We start from the raw sequence: 18,024 nt of genomic DNA, 5'->3' as shown, positions 1-18,024 counted from the left end.
ACTTAACATTAGCATGAGATGAGGTTTTTGGCTACTGTGCGTGCTTACAATGGGAGCATATTCCCAAGGGTTTTACTACAATCTTGGATGTGGCCAGCTCGTCAGCAAATAGCCATGAGAGAGTCCGAACCAGCTTTCTCCAGAGAATCAGCACACCACAACGGGAAAACATGTAGTGTGCAAAATATAGCAGTTGAAATTCCAATAATCCAATTCATTTGAAAATCCAGTCGACAGGAAGGTACTCAAATTTCACTGTTGCATTTCATTTGCTCTGTGATTTATTCCCAACCAGGCCTCATGGAAACCTGTAGTTCATAACATAATCTGGTTTTAACCAGCGTGCTTTGAGGATAAAAACCAATGCACACAAGTGAGTGCAAAGCCCCCATTCCTATCAATTGTGAACGGCTACTTAACAAGAATATGAAACCCAAGCAGGATAGTAAAGAGGTGTTTGCGTAGAAAAGAATGAGATACGAGAAGATAACTAATCAGTTTCATTACCTTCACATAACTTTTACATATATTAATTTCTTACGTACATTGAATGTGGGTCTCGCTATTCAGCAGATGACTCCAAATATCTTTCCTCTGTGCCTCTCTCTTCCATTTCTCTGTTTCTTTTTCTAATCAAACATATATCTCAAGCTCTAAGAAACTTGTCTCAAACTGCAATTGTACTAGCTCAATTCATAACACCAGCATGTATCAACTTCCCCTAACAACACCCAATGGCGTCTGCTTTTTGATCCAAGTTAGTGTGTCAAAGTAGCTCTATAGTTACACAGAAAGCAGCAAAAGCAACACTTTCACCTGCCTGTCTTATCTATCCTATACCTAATTTACTAGCTATGACACTGAGGTTAAAAATTTATTGTACCGTTAAACAGTTAGGCATGCTTCTGCTTTACATGCCACCAAGACAACTTGGTAAGTTAGTTTCTTCACAAATGAAGAGAAGCCCATCTTCTCTCTCTTTTTTTTTTTTGGGGGGGTGGGGTGTTTGTAATTACCTTTCCATACTCATCCCCCTGAATCTTTCCTTTTCTTGCTTCTTTTGCTACTTGGGTTGGCATTATCTGTTAAATCTACACCAAAAGTCTTCTGGACTGGCTTGCAACTTGTCTTCGGAGTATCTAAAGGATTTGAACAAGTCAAAATTTTTATATCTGATTCGCTGCCCAGATTTTCAATCACAGTAGGACTGGAACTTGGCAAAGGCTTCTCATAAAGAAGGGAAGCATCTAAGGTGCATATGTGAAGAGCAAGTGAGGAGATGGTAGCAATCCTGGCTGCAGCAGAGAGGGATGACCAATACTGCCATCCATCCCTCAAGTACTCAGTTTTTATCATTTCCTCAAATACAATTGTTGCTTGAACCATCTGAAAGAGTAAGACAAGAGGATTTTCATTTGACTACTCATTTCCATCAAAGCAATGCCAAGTAAACAAATATGGTGCAGAACTAGAGCTATGAAAATGTCAATGTATCATCTAAATCTAAAAATGTTTTCCTGACAAAGAAAACATGAGGTTCAGTAATGCCAATGGTGGGTACTGATACGTAATTTTGTATCATGCATGGTGTTGTAAAACATACTACAATTACAAGGTTCTAAACTGTCTGCATCAGGGGAAAAAAATGATTTTTTGGAGAGATTTGATAACATGCTACATAGCAGCCTAGGTTATGAAACTTTGACACTAGGAGGGTGTTTGGCTCTGGCCCAATAGGAAAAAAAAGAGTTCTACAGATACAACAAAAGCCAACGACATTTTCACAACAAGCTGAGGTATCAGCCCAACATAAGTCAAAATAAAATAAACTATAATAATAAAAAAAAATTATATAGGACCCACTACAAAACAAAAGTGTTGTGAGATTTTGTTATGCCCCTAGACTCCCTTGGAAGAGAAAAAAGTGTGGTTGGTGAATAATGGAAGTTGGCCACCTAAGAATATTATTTTTTTGATAAACTTCTTAAAATATGGAATTGGTTCTAAAATGCGTCTTTTTAAATGGTTTAGCTTACCTCCATTACTTTTTTTAACTGGATATCTCTTTTTGTTTTAAATAACAATGATAAGTGGTAGTGAGTTTTAATCTCTATATTTTATTTAGTTAGTAGATGATGTGACAATTTCTCATTAAAATAAAAAGAAATTCCAGTTTAAAAAATACAAGAGGTAAGCCAAACCCCTTTTTAAAATACATTCTTGAGCTTTAGCACAGGAATAATATTTCCATAATGGAAGAGGAGAAATTGACTAACCTCCATTATCGACTTGGCAGATTTAACAAACACACGCCAGGCATGTCTTTTATCCAAACCAGCCATTGATGGTTTCAGAGCTTCCTCGGGAAGGGCAGCATCCATATCGAGCAAGTTCATTTTGAGCTGCCTAAGAAGCTGAACTGCCCTGCCAATAATGGGTCTTGATGAAGATTCACAAATTATGGAGCAGTTCACAACCCTCAGATCTGAATTTTTCAAGAAAGAAGATTTAACTCCTTTCATAGATCCCTCAAATTTCCCATTCTTGGCAAATCTTCTAGTTGAGTTAATGGAAAATTTGCCTTGTCTCCCATTGATTTTCATTTTCCCTTCCACTGAATGTTGCAGCTGATTTTCTATGTTCTTGGAATTACCACCTTGCTTCCCCTCATTTTTCCAAGAAGGCTCTAACTTTAAGGTGGGGTCATCCAGGAAAGGAGATATGCTTGGTACAAATGATGGAACACCATTTGAACCAATAAGTCCTATTTCCTGTACCAATTCCTTATTAGAGTCTTTAGTGACAAACTTGGTACTTATCTCCTCAATGGCAAATGGGCAAGGCAACTCCTCTGTGATTTTATTAAACTCAACCCCAACCTCATGCATTACACTTCCTGACACTCTACCAAGACCTATTTCATTAGAGCACTCCCCCAGTGAGGTTTCAGCCATCATCATCCCCTTCCCCTTCAAGACACTACCATTCACCTTGTTCACAGAGGTAGGCACACTTGGATGGCACATTCCATTGTCATGCCTCTTGAGTTCCTCACTAGTGGAGAATGATTGGTGGCATGAGTAGCAATGGCATCTACAAGGCCATATGAGTTCTAGGCAGTCACATCGGCACATTTTCTCTGAAAATTTTACTTCTCCCTTCCAACTCTGCTTCATAGGAATGGAAGATTCTGATTTCAAGCAAGCACCAAACTTCTTCTCCAGTACAATCGAAGCCCCAATAGCATTAGAATTTACAAGTTCTTCGCTGTTATCGGGCTTTGACGAAGTTGGTTGATCCACACCCTGAACACAATTTATTGCTTCATTGGAATCCTTGTATCTTATATTTTGCCACTGTAAAATAGCACCTAATAGTTCTCTCTCTAGTGGGTGAGTATCCCTCAACCATTGAATTAGTTCTTCAATTTCAGTGTCAGATTGAAAAGAAATCCATGGAAAAGTTGTGTTATCATTGTGCACGTACATATATGGATTAGATACGTCAAGTCCTTCAGAACTCAAAACACTCCCAGTTACAAAAGGACATCTCAAAGTTGAACTGCCAGGCAATGAAGTTCCCTGTTTTTCTATTTTCTTTTGCAGCACTAACATAGTCCCATCAATAACCACCCATGGAGGCGTACCCGGCCATGAAAAGCCCCAGTAGAGCCGGCCAGCAGAGTCCCTGCCCAGAAAATCCTTCCGCAGTGATACCTTCAGAAATTGTGATTCTAGACAGGCAATTGAATCCTGCAAAACAGTAATCTCATTCTTGAGGAAGCTTGCCTTGAGGTTCTTGGCTTGTGATTCATTCACAGCAGGTTGAATGATGCCACGATAGCTGGGAAACAAATTCCCATTGTTAATGTGCACCGCATGTACATGTTCAGCTACATGGGTTCTAATGGTATCTGATGAGAGATGACCTCTTAGAAATTCACAATAAGGCACCCTTGAACCATCAACACTGCCATTTTCCAAGTCCTGCTTTCCTTCAAAATTACTCCATGTGACATTTGCTCCACTAGGCTTATCTTTCTGTTGTTGAGGAATGGAAAAGGGTAGCATGTTTTGCCTACTGTATGAATCTTTTTCACTGGAAGGCATCATACGACATAAAGAATTCTCAGATATAAAACCATTCTTACCAAAAGATAGTTGATTTTTTTGAAATTCAACATCATGCATCTTGACAATTTGACTACCACTACTGGTAGAATGTTTCTCTGAACTGCTTTTTGAATATAACCAACATGGTTGTTTACTGGAATCATTTGGCACAGGCCACCCTAATCCATCTTCCAAAGTATTCATATTAGTGGAGAAGGGCGACATGCAACTGCTTCTACTAAGTAGTTGCCCCATCAATTTACGATAACTTGTACGCACTATAGCAACTTCTTCCGTTACAGAATTTCCAACGCCATTAAGCGTGCTTTGGTTCACATTCCCCACTTGGGCAGCTACAACTTCTTCTCTGAACTTCAGGTTTCTCCATTCTGAAGATAGTGAATGCAGTTTCTGCTGCAAATCAGCAGACATAGAGGCACACTGTTCTAGGTGTTCCCGAATTTTAGCAGAGTTCAGCACCTCGTCACACAAGAACTTTAGAAGAAAAATCCTCTACAACCAAGATAGGAGCAGAATCAGTTAAATATGATAAATATGAACAATAACAACTTAGATAAACCTAACACATATAACCAATTACAAATAGAATGCAGCTTGTAGTAAACAAAACCTTCAGACTAAATCTAACATATTTAGTTAGACCAGAAACATCCATCATGTGCTGACATTGGAAGCTCAATTCCACAAAATGAAAATAGAGAAATAATCACTATATAGTTTCTGAAGATCAGATATTAAACCATCAATCTCTCTTTGCTCTTAAATTTATATTATTACCGAGGACCACATACTGCATCATCATTCTACTTTTGTCTAAAAAAGAAATGGCAGAATGTATATGCAACATACACACAGAAAAAGACCCAGTAACTATACTGGTTACCTGTATTGGATTAAGAGTTCAAAAAATCCAAGCTTTCAATAGAAAAAGCAATGATCAAAGAGCCACTACTTAGATGGCATACATTCAATATGTAACTTACAAATGCAATTGGGTCTATCAAAAATCAAGTTGAGGCAATATAAATATATAAAGGGACTAATGGACAAACCTCCTCTAAGGTGTATTCCCAGTACTCCTTCATCGCCATTGTGGTTATCAAATGGGCCAGAGCTTTTGGAAATCTGTGATTGAACTCTCTTTGACATCTCTTTTTCCGGAACCTGCTAATAACCTCAGTACTTTGTGAAGATCCTTGAGTGATACAATTACCAGTAACACAAGATGGACAATACCAGTTTCCATGAGGAATTTTGGCAAGTGGAGGATTTAAGCAATATGTATGATACCCTGAATCACACGTATCACACAACAACACATTCTTATCATCCTTATTCACACCGCACAATTTACAGACACCCTCATCTGAATTAGCCTTGGGATTCTCTCTTGCACATTCATTTATATCTCCCATCTTGTTTTTTGCTTCAGCAGTTGAGCATCCTCCAGTTTCATTATCCACAAGTTTCGGGACAAAATTGAGAACCTGCAGTGGATATTAACCATGCTAAAGTTCCAACTGGATTGGAAAATATGTAAAGGTAAATTATATAAGAAGTGAATTTATGACTGCATGAGAAGGAAAGCTATGCATTCAACCAATTAGCAAGCACCAAGTTAAAGGTATCAGCAATTCCTGGTCACTATCCTCTACACCCTATAGAAGCAAACTGTCATCAGCATAAATTCAAGGCCAATTAATTATTTTTAGCTTATGTATGTGTGTGTGTCGGCAAAGAGAGAAACTCAAGACACCAATAGGCAAGTACATACTGAAGGCCCAGAAAAAATGCAGCCCTGAAGGATTACACTCTTTATGGTTAGTTGAGTGAATCAAGTTGTTTTTTCGTTTGTCACCCATTAGGATCACATGGAAAGGAATTTTAACCATTGTTCATGTGGCCCTCATAGTTATGATGTGTTATTGAAAATAAGATAAAGAAGGAACAATGGGAAAAAGAGAAATAATTTTCTTGCCTAAGCTACAAGTAGAGACCAGTCTATGTAAATCTGTTGCTATCTGAAATTATTTATTGTCAGAATTAATTTTTTATGTAAATTAATTCCCTATGCTTCATTTAACTTCTAAGAGGGGGAGGCGGAAGAAAATAGGAATTTTGCAACAGTCATCCCTATCCCAACCTGTTTTAAGATTCACTCTTTTCAATTCTCTCATCATGTGTTATTGGCAATGTAAACAAGAATGAAGGGTATAATCGTCCTAAATCTTCAAAACAGTTCCAAGTTTGTCATGACAACAGAATCTCTGGGTATTCCTTGCAGCATAAGGACTAGCAGAAGATCAAAAGTAAGTGTTGCATTAAAAGTGACAACATATTGATCAATGCTTTACTGAGAATTTTTACTCCAGAAATAATGGAATGGCTAACAAGATTATGCTTTAATGACATAAAGGTTAGGTGATTTTGTGTAGGGAAATCTTTATGTAAAAGAAAAAGGAAAAAAAGAAAAAGAAGATCTTGGCCTCACTTAGCCACAAGCACAAGATTAGGGATTCCTGCCTTGTATATGCAGCCACTACAAATTTTACTACAAGTCCTTTACAAACTAATGTAGCATGCCACATCAGCTATTAAAAAACTAAACTGCCATGTCAGATTTTATTCATTTTAGTTTTAAAATCTTAAACAGCCAAATCTTAGATAATCCCAATTTGCACAATCTGATCCAGATTTCCACCTCTATTCTCATTCTTGGCACCAATCTTGAATCTCTTTTCTCCAGTACCTATATCTAGAGAACTTGATTGTCCATATCCTCTGTTCTCACCACTGGCACTGACCTTCAACCTTTGCTCTGATCCCTGCATCATCAAGTAGGAACTTTCCCTTTTAATTACGCTAATCTGTCTTGTGCTTGCACATGTTGTGGTAGGTTGTCAATTTCTGCCGTGCATATCTGACAATAAGTCAGGAAGCTTCACATACTTATCAATGACACAAAGTGAGATCTATTGTTTGTTAACCCTCCGTAACTGATAAATCATTCTATGATGTTGCCTATATTGAATTAAAACATAGCTTATACGTCTCTTTACCTTCCACATTTGGGTTAAGGAGTATTGAGCACTCTCAGGTTGGGGGGTTTATAACTATAAATAATAAACACCTAACATGGCAATTTAGTTTTTTAATCACTAATATGCATATGCCATATCAGTTTGCACAGGACTTGTAGTAGTTGTAGCATTGCTCAATCACTTATCTATGATGTATGTGTTGTCACACAAAATGGTGACAATCCCTAATATTAAAAGATTAGAACTTTGCATGACTTCCTCATGAAATAACTCTTGAAGATTCAAAACCATTACTTCTTCCTCATGATGCAAGTTTTGGATTCACTTCAGGAGTAAGAAAAACATACAACTTGGTGATGGCACAACCATAGCATTGATAGAGCAAATATATCCTTTTTGGAAGTCTAAGCTTAAGGCAAAGCCCAAAAATAAATGAATCTGGTAGTTAATTAGGTTTTTAGTACATTATTTTATGTTTTATTTGGTTTTTCTAGGGTGACAGAAATTTTCAGGATTCTGTAGTTGCCAGTTTTGGGTCATAGTTGTGGGCCTTGACTTTTATTTTATTAATAGGTAAGTCTTATTTAATTCACGGGTATTTATGTGAGAGATTTGGCTCAATTCAATTAGGATTGGATTTACTGTTCAAAGTAGTTCTAATTCTATTAGGAAAAGTGAAGATTTAAGGGCTACAAAGTTTGTTGTTCTGCAACAAGACAGTTAAACAGTAAGTGTTAAGTATTCGGTTGCAAAAAGCATGCGAGCCCTAGTGTGAGTGTGATCTTTCTTCTTTCCCCTTTCCTATCTGTTCTCCTTCAATCTCTATTTTCTTCTCATCTTTCTCGTAATACTATTCATGGGTACTGTTTATACAACCTCTGAGCACCATGAATTTCCTTCTTTTACTATAGGGGCAAAAATCAAGAACCAAAGTTACAATGATCAAGTAAAACAAGGAGGAAAAAACAAGAAGAAGATGAAAGAATTAAACTCCATTCAAGGAGAGTATGAAAGAAAAAAGATTTAAACTTGAGAATAGATTGTCCACAACTCTCAGAGCTTCTAGCATTCCGTTCTCACCAAATACACCACATCAATCAATATATGATAACATGAAAGAATTTTGCCAGTGAAACACTGGAAACTCCCAAATAACAAGGAGCAATAGTGGAAGTTTTGTTAAGACATGACTATATATATGGATCAATTAGACATGAAAACTAATAGTGAGCGAACTGAAAAGAAAAGGGAAAGATGCAGAACGGTACCAACAAACCTCTTTTTTATAAAGTACTTCAAATTTTTGGGATAATGTTTCAGCCAAATGGATCAAGTCTGCCTGATCTCCACAAGCAGTTCGAATGTTACGCCAAACCTGCCCAAAGAAGATAAGATCATGAACTTCACATTTGCACGTATCATGCACCAAAAGATTTAGCTTAAGATTTTCTTCTGAATGACGAAGCATTAGATGATGCGAGCAGCAAAAGTTTAATAAATAAATAATAATATATAAATAAATAAATAAACCAACCCAAAACATTTTGATAAAAAGAAAAAATGAATTCACAAACTTGCTTCATGTGGTGGTAGTGTTCTGTGTGTGTGCATGTTGCCATATGGTTAGAGAGGCTGCACAGTGAGGACCTTTTTATTTATTTGTAACATATTTTATTAAATAAAAAGAAAGGCATAGCCCAAGCAACACAGGAAGTATACAATTGATCTGAGAAAATGAAGTTCCTATTTAATTGTCAACAAGAAACTAAGAAATTTTCATGTGAAGCTCTGAGCATTTTGGATCCCACATTAGAAGTTATTATATCTTCATCTAAAAAAGTTAAATAAACTGGAGGACATAGTTACATGTGGAATGTAGTAGACAGTATGTCAACATTACAAATTGCTTGCTCCAAACACATTTACTGTGATTCAGAATCATGAAGAATTTTGCTATCTTCTCCTCCCCCACCATTCTTTGTGGAGTAGGCAAGAAAGTTGCTATTCCTTAAGTAACTGAGAAAAACTATTGGGGTAAATGAATTGTAAGATATGGCACACCTTAGCAGATACAAAAACTTGCAACTTTGGATATGAAACACATTTCAGACACAATAATTGCACTTACACACACACACACACACACACACACACGTAGTTATCCTTTTTTTTTTTATGTAGAAGAAAGACATGATCTTTACACACCATGCCTGTTAATCATTTACTAGGCAAATTATACACAAGTATCATCATGATCTTCTCTAATTTATTTGATCGTGAATATTTAATTTAAATTTTTAAATATATATTTATTTAATATTTTTGCTTTAATTAATACAATGTAGGAAGAATATATATCCATGTTGTGTCAATCGTCTTAGCAAGATAGTTTTTAAGGTGACACTGCAACAGGATCAAGTTAAAAGCATTACATTTACACCTATTTGGTTGTGAGGGTAGAAAATATTTGTGATTTCCTCCATGTGTGCTTGGTATAGAAGATGGCACAGTGGAAGATTGGAGAATAAATTACTATCATGCCTTTATTATATAAAATTTAATAAATGGAAGGAAAAGTAGAGGGGTAATTTTGTAACTTCTCAATGTCATTTCCCCTCTCATTTTTCTCCCAATTTGGATGGGGAAAATGGACCTGGGTGAAAAACTCCAACTACCCCATTTTCTTTCCTCTCCCTTTTCCAAGCTCCCCCTTTTCAAATTAACCAAACAAAACATAGCATTAAATTTTCTCATATAAACCAGATGTCTTCAATCTTCATAGAGAGGTTCAGGGACTTCACTTATATGGTAGTTACACGATTAAATTTAAGGGTTATGTCACAAGAACTTTTCTTGCTCACATGCTCAGAAAATTCTTAGACCAATATTTTTTTTATGAGTACTAAAAATCCCAATGTGATATTTTCCTATACCAATATCCAATTGCTTGCTCACACTGATGCAGGAGACGCAAGAAGATTATTATTTAGTATTATTTGTGTTTGCAAGTCAATTGTATTTATATGTTTTAGGTCCTATTAGTTTATTGAGCTATTAATATTTTAATTTAGAAGCAAGATTATTTTTGTAATAAGGCAATTAGAGTTTCCTAGCTAATTAGAACTAAGGTTTAGCAATCCTTTATAAGCAACCTATTGTTACCCTTGAGGAGATAGTTGATATTTTGATGAATGAAAACAATTGTTGTTTGGTCTTTCTTTGGTCTGGTGTTGACTTCAGGTCCACCCTAGGTGCTGACTCCTAGTGGTTTTTCCACTTGGTGCTGACTCCAAGCAAGGCCTAGGTGCTAACTCCTAGGTCATATCCATTTATTTTATTATTGTTTCAGTTTTGTTCTGGTTGTCCTGCGTCACACACTAGTAAAAAATATAGCTTGCCCACACTTGTAAAAAATATAGCTTGCCCATATTATCTGTTAACAAATTAGATAAAACTATCATGGATTTGTCGTTATTGAAAATTTTGATCTTATACATCTTTCAGTGTTGTTGTATATGCACTAAATAGATGATTTCCAAACATATATTCCTATATACACTGATAAAAAAATAATCCTCTACATACTAATCGTCCATGACTGAAATACATTAAAAACCCACCATGATCCCATCTGAACTAATCACAACTTACTCAACTCTCTTGGCCATTAATTTTTTATTTTTTATTTTTATTTTTTTTTATTTTTTTATGTCAAATGCATTTGAACCAAACACTTGGGATTTATGCTTTCTTGATCCGAGTTCATAGAATGTCTTTGTGCGTTCAATCAATTTTATCTAGGATCTAAAGCAAGCTCTTTCAATATATAAGTATAACAGAAATAGCCTTTTTGCCGATGTATATGCATACTGGGAATGAATTATGCAACAGCAGAAAATAAAAAAATTTTAAAAATTAAAATTAGACATTGAAAATCATAGAGCCAAATAGATTTAGTAACATAGAGCAAACCTCTCGAACGTCCTCAAGAAAAGCATCATGTGATCCACCATATGCCCCAGAAGTCAATTTCATATCAATAATTCTGAAGTCTAAAGGACGTGACAACATTGAAGGAGATTGAAGAAGCCCCTCATCATCATCGTCATCAGAAATATTAAGTGATCCTCCAAGCACACTACCAAAAACCATTTTTTTATCTGCAGCTGCGGCAAGGTGAAGCACATTTCGGCATTGTTTCATAATCACATCAGATACGGTGTTAACACACTTGTCTTTCCTCTTTCTATTGGGTTTCTGCTGCGGGTCTTCACCACACACCTCTGCCAGTATTGAGAGCACAGCTTTCTGCAACCAACCAATAATAACAAGCCTTGAGTTTGGCATAAGGCTCCATATAAATTTCTTTAGTTTAAATTTTTAGATACTTCAGTTTTAAACTATAATTTAGGATAGCTTGATACAATTCCTCTGGATTTGGGTTTCCTCCTCATATAAAATAACATATCATTACTCTAAATGTCTTTAGCTTAACAAAGATATAACCTAAAGGTTAATGAGAACAGGGATTTCTTTAAAATTCAATGAATTATTATTTTTTTTGATAGGTAAAAAATTCAATGAATTATTAGAGATACTAACTTCAATGTGACCAAATGCATGAAGTGGGGAGCATATTTAGAGATGACAGTAGAGGAAAAATTGAAAATGCCTAATAGTCTCCAGTTATCCCATAACAAATTAAAGTGAAATTTATGACCCTACTGGTAAGGCAACATCTTATCATTCCTATAGCTGCAGCTTAAAGAATTCAAAAATTGCCACATTGACAACAAGATTTGAAAATTTTGACCGATTCATCTTGCTAGACACAATGGAAACATTAACTCTCCATCTTAATTTATGAAATAAAATTTCTAAATACCATATTCTGAAATTTCTCATAGAAAGAAACGAGTAGCAAGTACCTTGGTAGGCCCTGAAGCATTTCCCTTGTAAACTTCCTTACTTATTGAATGCTCCAGTACCTTCTTTGCCCATTCTGGGGGATCTTTCTCCAGAGCACTATAAACACAATTTCTAATTCTAGCTCCAACATTAGTGGGTAGCTTTCTAACAGGTTCCAGAGCTTGCGCCCACTCAGGAGTTTCACCATTATTCACCGTAACTGCTTTGCAACCAACAATTGTATCAGACTTCTTGTGTTCAACACTTGAACCATTATCGACACTGTGTGCTGAGCCAAAGATTTGCTTTGTAGCCTCTGCAAGCAGCTGAGAATAACAAAAATTAGGGCACCACTGTCTAATGAGCATCTTCTACAATTTTAGGATCATGAACCAGAAACCAAAATAAAACCTAGATTGTACCAAATGCAAGAAGACATACAAACATACATATATATATATATATTAAAAACAATAAGAAAGAATAGGATAAAGAGTTCATGAATTCAACATAAGGAAAAAAAGAAAAGAAAAAGAAAAAGTGAAAAAACCCAAAATAAATAACTAACTTCAATGGTCATCAAGCACATTTAGGAATGTAAGTGCAACCTAATCAAACCTAATTCAATTTCAAATTCACAATTCCCATTTAATAGCTAATATTTTTATAGTTAGAGTTGAGCCTACTTATCCACAATCTTAATCACGAATTACAAAATGAGTTATTCCAGTGATGAGATTGCAGAGAAATATAAGAGGAAATAGGCATTAAAAGTTCATGGAATTGCTTTTTTAAAATTTATTATTATTATTTTGATTGTTATATGACATACACACTCTCCACCTAGAACTTATAAGGGGAGGAGGTGCCAGCTGAGCTAGAGCTCATTGGTGCCTTTTCAAATTATTTAAAAAAACTTGTCTTTTAAAAAGAAACAAATAAAACATAATTGCAAGTAGATTACAGAACAAATGGCAAATCTTACCAGTGTATCTGCTTCTCTTCCAGCCACTTCCACATTAGAGTCAGAGATTAGTCCACCATCACCTCGCAAACACTGCAACACTTTGCAACTCTCACGGCCAATGATCTCTGTAGAGTCAAGGTTACCATGCATGAATGAAACAGTTAAAATGTACCTTCGAGCTAATTCTAGCCATGTAAGTTCATCAACTGGGAGCATGTCAAGCATGGATTTCTTGACAGAAATCAGGTAGTCTGCATCTTTCTTCCTTCCCCGTCTAAACTTAGATCCTACAACATCAGAATTAGGATCTACAAATGCTGCCACCTTGACCTGCAGTTCACCTAGTAGCACCTTTAGGAGTGAGCAGTGAACCTTCGTCAAAGTTCTCCTAGTAATAAAGGAATAGCCATTTATAAGTTCCTCTTCAAGTTCCTTGAATGATAAAGGTTCCTCCAGCCCTAAAACTTCAGAGAAACGGCAAAGTAACTCCCAAGACTGAACAAGTAGAATAGAACAGGGTAAGTATATAAGCCTATAATTTCTACAGGTTTCCATGATACTTAAAACTAGCATTAACCCATACCTGAAGAACATCACCAATTGAATCAGCAGGAAGCTTTAAGCTAACTGGCTTGCCAGGAGGAGAGCAATCCTTCTTGACAGATTCTTCAAATGCCCGCTTCCTAGATCTTTTACAGCCTTTGAGAAAACCATCTGCTTCTTTCTCACTTTGCATACCAGTCTTCCTTTTGACAAGAAGAAACCCACTTCCAACAGTTTGTAATTTTGATATGTCACATCTTTCATTAAGGAACTTATATTCTGAACAGGCATGTACCCCAGGAAGCTGTTCTATAAATTCTTGCACAAATTCCATATCTAGTCCAAATCGGTCTTGGTCTAACCACTTCACCAGTGCTTCACAAGTAGTAATGAGCTCATCATCACTTTGAATACAAAATGGGATGTTAATAGGGCCAGAAATATAGCAAAACTTAGCCAATGAATCATCACTTTTTGTACTCTCAGAGTGCAAGCATGATGACCACATTCTAGGGACAGCATCCTGGCAGCAAAACTTACATAAACCAGTCTGCTTGTATACATTGCGGCAAGCATCTGCTAAAGTTTGAGATACCATTTTCCATACTGAAATTGATGATCTCCCTTCTACTAAGAATTCACCAATATTATCTATCACCCCAGAGTTCACAGCTGTATATTTCCTAGGACTTTGAGGAATGCAATTTGACTCTGTTTGCAAACTATTTATTGTCTGCAAATTGCAGACTTCATTTGAAATATTCCCAGAACCTGCTAACCTATCATGATCTAGTTGTGGAGGGCTATGATCAAACAATATCATCTGAATATTTATATCATCATCATCAATTATAACAAAAGCAGTTGAATCATCACTTTCCACTTTACCTTCAGCATTGTGTAAGCCAAAGCCTGGCTTGGAGATTACTGTTGATCCAATAGGAATAGGCCACGCAGAACATGAAAATCTTTGAACCTTGAAAACTGGACCAGAATCTCCACCATCTGAGATATCACACACAAAAAGAGACCCGGTAATCCTATCATGCCAGCTGGATCTATAGCCTATTGGCCAGATCTGGCTAGTATTATGATATGAAGGTCGGGGATCAACCTCCCCCACAGAAAGAATACAGAAGTCTTCAAACTGAATTGGGAGTCCTTCCTACAATGGTTTTATAATAAAATATGAGGTCAGACAGGATACCAAATGAACCATAAACTTACCAATATAACCATCATAATTCTAACACTACAATAATACAAACATAGGATAAAAGATAAGTTAGTCTAAAAGTACCTGAAGCTGCCCAACAGCACAGCCTTCATTATCCTCTGATGATATAGTCTCTGTGGTTCCTGAATTATCCTTCAACCTGCAGGCCTGATTAACCTCAGTCCCAATGCCCAATGAGACCTCTCCATTAAAACTTCTCAAATTTTCTTGGAATCTTTCCAAATTCTTCACTTTTGAATACATAGACTCTTTTCTCCGGCACAAATGCAATCTTTTGCGCAAAAAAGCAAATCTATCACTTGTGCCCTCAGGTTCTACAGAGAGGCAGTCTAGTACCAACCCAAGATGACGGGCAACATCAAACAGCGAAGGGAACTTATTTCCATCTGGGGCACAGTAAATGGGAAAGATTTTTTTTCTATTCTGACAATAGCTAAATTCTACTCGCCAACCATCCTCGAGTATGCCATGATTTTCAGCAATAAATTCTCTCAGTTCTTGCATATATGCCTCACTTGGATTCTGGAATGGTATTTTATGGGGTGTAGTATTGCTAGCCCAAAGCCCTCCTTTTAGTTTGGAGCCTAGATCTGTTTCAGTAAATTTTCCATCAAAATTCAGTCTCTGCTGCACCGAATCTTTAAAATCTGATCTAACATTACGTCTCACACTGCCAGGTGTCTTCAGAAGATCAAATTCATTCCCCACATATAACAAATTTGAACATGTCACTGGGTCATTTAATGAGTTTCCAATAAAAGAAGAATCACGCACTACGTGCATTCTACAAACCACAAGACATGTAACCCATCAATTGTTAAAGCACTGACACATTTAAAAAAAAAAAAAATTCAAGACTGAAAAATATATACACTGAATAAACCACAAGCCAAAAAAAAAAAAAAAAAAAAAAAAAACCCATTGCTTCAAGGATAATTAAATGCAGCATTCAAACCAACAATGTTCAATCAGAACAGCAGTCAAAAGTGAACACCAAAGGCAATTCATTAAGATTTTCTAGCATCCCTCCATATGGAAATCAGCATTTTCATTAGAAAGTCATTTACACCAGAGGACAACTACTGTATCGGAATTGGCTTAATAAGAAAAAAAATTTGAAGAATAGGTCCTTCTAATTAACTTTCATTAATAAGTCTAAAATTTTCTTCAGAATGTGACTAAAACATTTTTAATCTAAGAAGCACTTAAAAACCCCCAAGCATGTCCAATTCTGACATGTGTCTATGTCGGACATGTACAGTTTTCTTCAGAATGTGACTAAAATATTCTTAATCTAAGAAGCACGGACACTAATAAAACCCCCCAGCATGTCCAATTCCAACATGTGTCTATGTCAGACGCATAAAGTTTTGTTCAGAATGTGACTAAAACATTTTTAATCTAGGAAGCACGGACGCTAAAAAATCCCCCAGCATGTCCAATTCTGACACGTGTCTATGTCAATCATGCCAGGGACGCTTCTGCTTGCGTGTTCTCAATCCCTGGCTCTCTTTCATAAGACTCGTGTAGTCCACACCAAAAAGTGACTTGGTTGGAAGTGATAAGCAGATTGATTGATTGATTGCTTGAAAAAGCCGTACCTAGCTACATGACAAACTATTCCTTTACTGATTGGAATGATATTATTGAAATGAGATTCCTTTTATTGCTTGCGACTACCATTAATGGGGGATTCAGCGAAAAAATAATATTTTTTTATTGAAAAAGAATTCCTTTTATTTTAGATATGCTTTTAAAGATTCTGATAGTTGTTATAGCTAATTAACTGTGGTATCCCCACCGCGATGTGTCCTAATTTCCAAGAATTGATGTGTTCCCATGTCTCGGGGTTGTGTCCATGCTTCATAGTTTTTAATGCATTGCAATACAGAGCAAATAATACATGCGAAGGTAAAAACTTGAAGTAACTAGCCTGCTTTAAACTCTATTATCTACTAAATTCGTTAGGTGCTGAACATGTAAATGCTACTTCAAAACTAAAAAAAAAAATCTTTCTAACAAACCCTAGCAATGAAGCAACTTATGCTAAAAATAGAGACTATAGCACAAAGTAGCTCAGAAAAAAAAAAAAAAAAAATTCACCTTCTACTTTGTTCTTGAATTCTCATAAATTAGCATTTACTGAAGAGTGTTGATACAAATTTAGAAAGTTTAGTAGTAAAAGTTACTAAATTTATCTCAGCTACCAAATCGAAACTTTGCAGTGAGAGAGATATTTCAAAATTGAACTAATTGAACAAAAAAAAAAAAACAACAAATAGAGAGAGAGAGAGAGAGAGAGAGAGAGAGAGAGATATGCATACCGAGAGTTCATGGATTGGAGGCATTGATCAGCGTCGGGTTCAATGGGCGGAGCCGCATTGATATCGAGAAGCACGGCGGCGCGAGGTCGGCTAGGCGGCGGCGGCGGAGGCGGAGAGGGAGGCGGAGGAGGAGAGAGGTGAGAATCGCGAGGAGAAGGGAGAGGAGGTTCGTTGAGGTCGATGTCGAAAGGCATAGCTCGCGTAGGCTCGTTGAGCTCCATGGTTCGGTTAACTTAGAGTGAGAGAGAGAGATCATAGTGAGCTCGAGTTCGCTGTGGCTCGGAGCATTTTAGCTCCGGCGAAGATTTTTAGGTTTTGTTTGGCAGAGAGAGAAAAAGAAACAAAGGGATCGAAGTGAAGAGACGAGTGTGACTGAGAGCCGAGATATAGAGAGAGAGAGAGAGAGAGAGAAGTGCGGATATGAAATGAAAGAAGTCGAGGGAAGTCGAGACATGGATTCTTCGGGACTCGCGTCAAGTGTGATAAAATTACGAAACTCCCCTCCACTGGTTTTGGTTTGTGGGTAGCGTGTATTTTGGGAGGGAGGGACTTTGATTAATAATAATAAATTTTTTTATTTTTCTCTAACTTTCAGTTTAAAAACGAAACTAATAACGTTCAAATGATTTTAGTTAATTCAATAGTTAAAGTTTTTAATAGTTAAATAAAGAGTTTGAAGTTTAATTTTTACTTACTTAAAAATTAATTATAGTTTGTTTAGATATCGCTTATTATTAAAAATTAAAAATATTATAATAAAATAATTTTTAAATATATAAATAGTACTGTAAAATTTAATTTTAAAATTATTTTTTTTAAAAAGTATTTACAAGTCTTATAAATAATGCACGAAACTCATAAAAATGATGGA

At 36.2% G+C, this 18,024-nt stretch overlaps 1 protein-coding gene across 1 annotated transcript; it reads right to left on the bottom strand.

The window, feature by feature from the left end:
* Positions 1-477: 477 nt before the first annotated feature.
* LOC111990992 (methyl-CpG-binding domain-containing protein 9) lies at positions 478-17,683 on the bottom strand. Its single transcript, XM_024022771.2, has 10 exons — positions 17,154-17,683; positions 14,893-15,613; positions 13,633-14,757; positions 13,068-13,544; positions 12,103-12,408; positions 11,147-11,482; positions 8,451-8,549; positions 5,186-5,620; positions 2,277-4,625; positions 478-1,386 (listed from the first exon to the last, which is right to left on the bottom strand). The coding sequence occupies exons 1-10, from the start codon at positions 17,372-17,374 to the stop codon at positions 1,027-1,029; spliced, it is 6,429 nt and encodes a 2,142-aa protein (XP_023878539.2). The 5' UTR covers positions 17,375-17,683; the 3' UTR covers positions 478-1,026.
* Between the last annotated feature and the right edge of the window lie 341 nt (positions 17,684-18,024).

Source organism: Quercus suber, unplaced genomic scaffold (genome assembly GCF_002906115.3).
Source record: "Quercus suber isolate HL8 unplaced genomic scaffold, Cork oak 2.0 scaffold_316, whole genome shotgun sequence".
NCBI classification, from domain to species: Eukaryota; Viridiplantae; Streptophyta; class Magnoliopsida; order Fagales; family Fagaceae; genus Quercus; species Quercus suber.
The sequence above is the reverse complement of the archived record's forward strand: the minus strand, read 5'-3'. Positions and strand labels throughout refer to the sequence as shown.

What these genes read in the sequence shown, in the direction of transcription:
- LOC111990992 (XM_024022771.2), bottom strand. Translation starts at nt 17,374, where the DNA reads ATGGAGCTCAACGAGCCTACGCGAGCTATGCCTTTCGACATCGACCTC. An exon ending in GTGCTGTTGGGCAGCTTCAG is followed by an intron (nt 14,758 to 14,892) that starts GTACTTTTAGAC and finishes AAACCATTGTAG; the next exon opens with GAAGGACTCCCAATTCAGTT. An exon ending in AAGTACTTTATAAAAAAGAG is followed by an intron (nt 5,621 to 8,450) that starts GTTTGTTGGTAC and finishes TATCCACTGCAG; the next exon opens with GTTCTCAATTTTGTCCCGAA.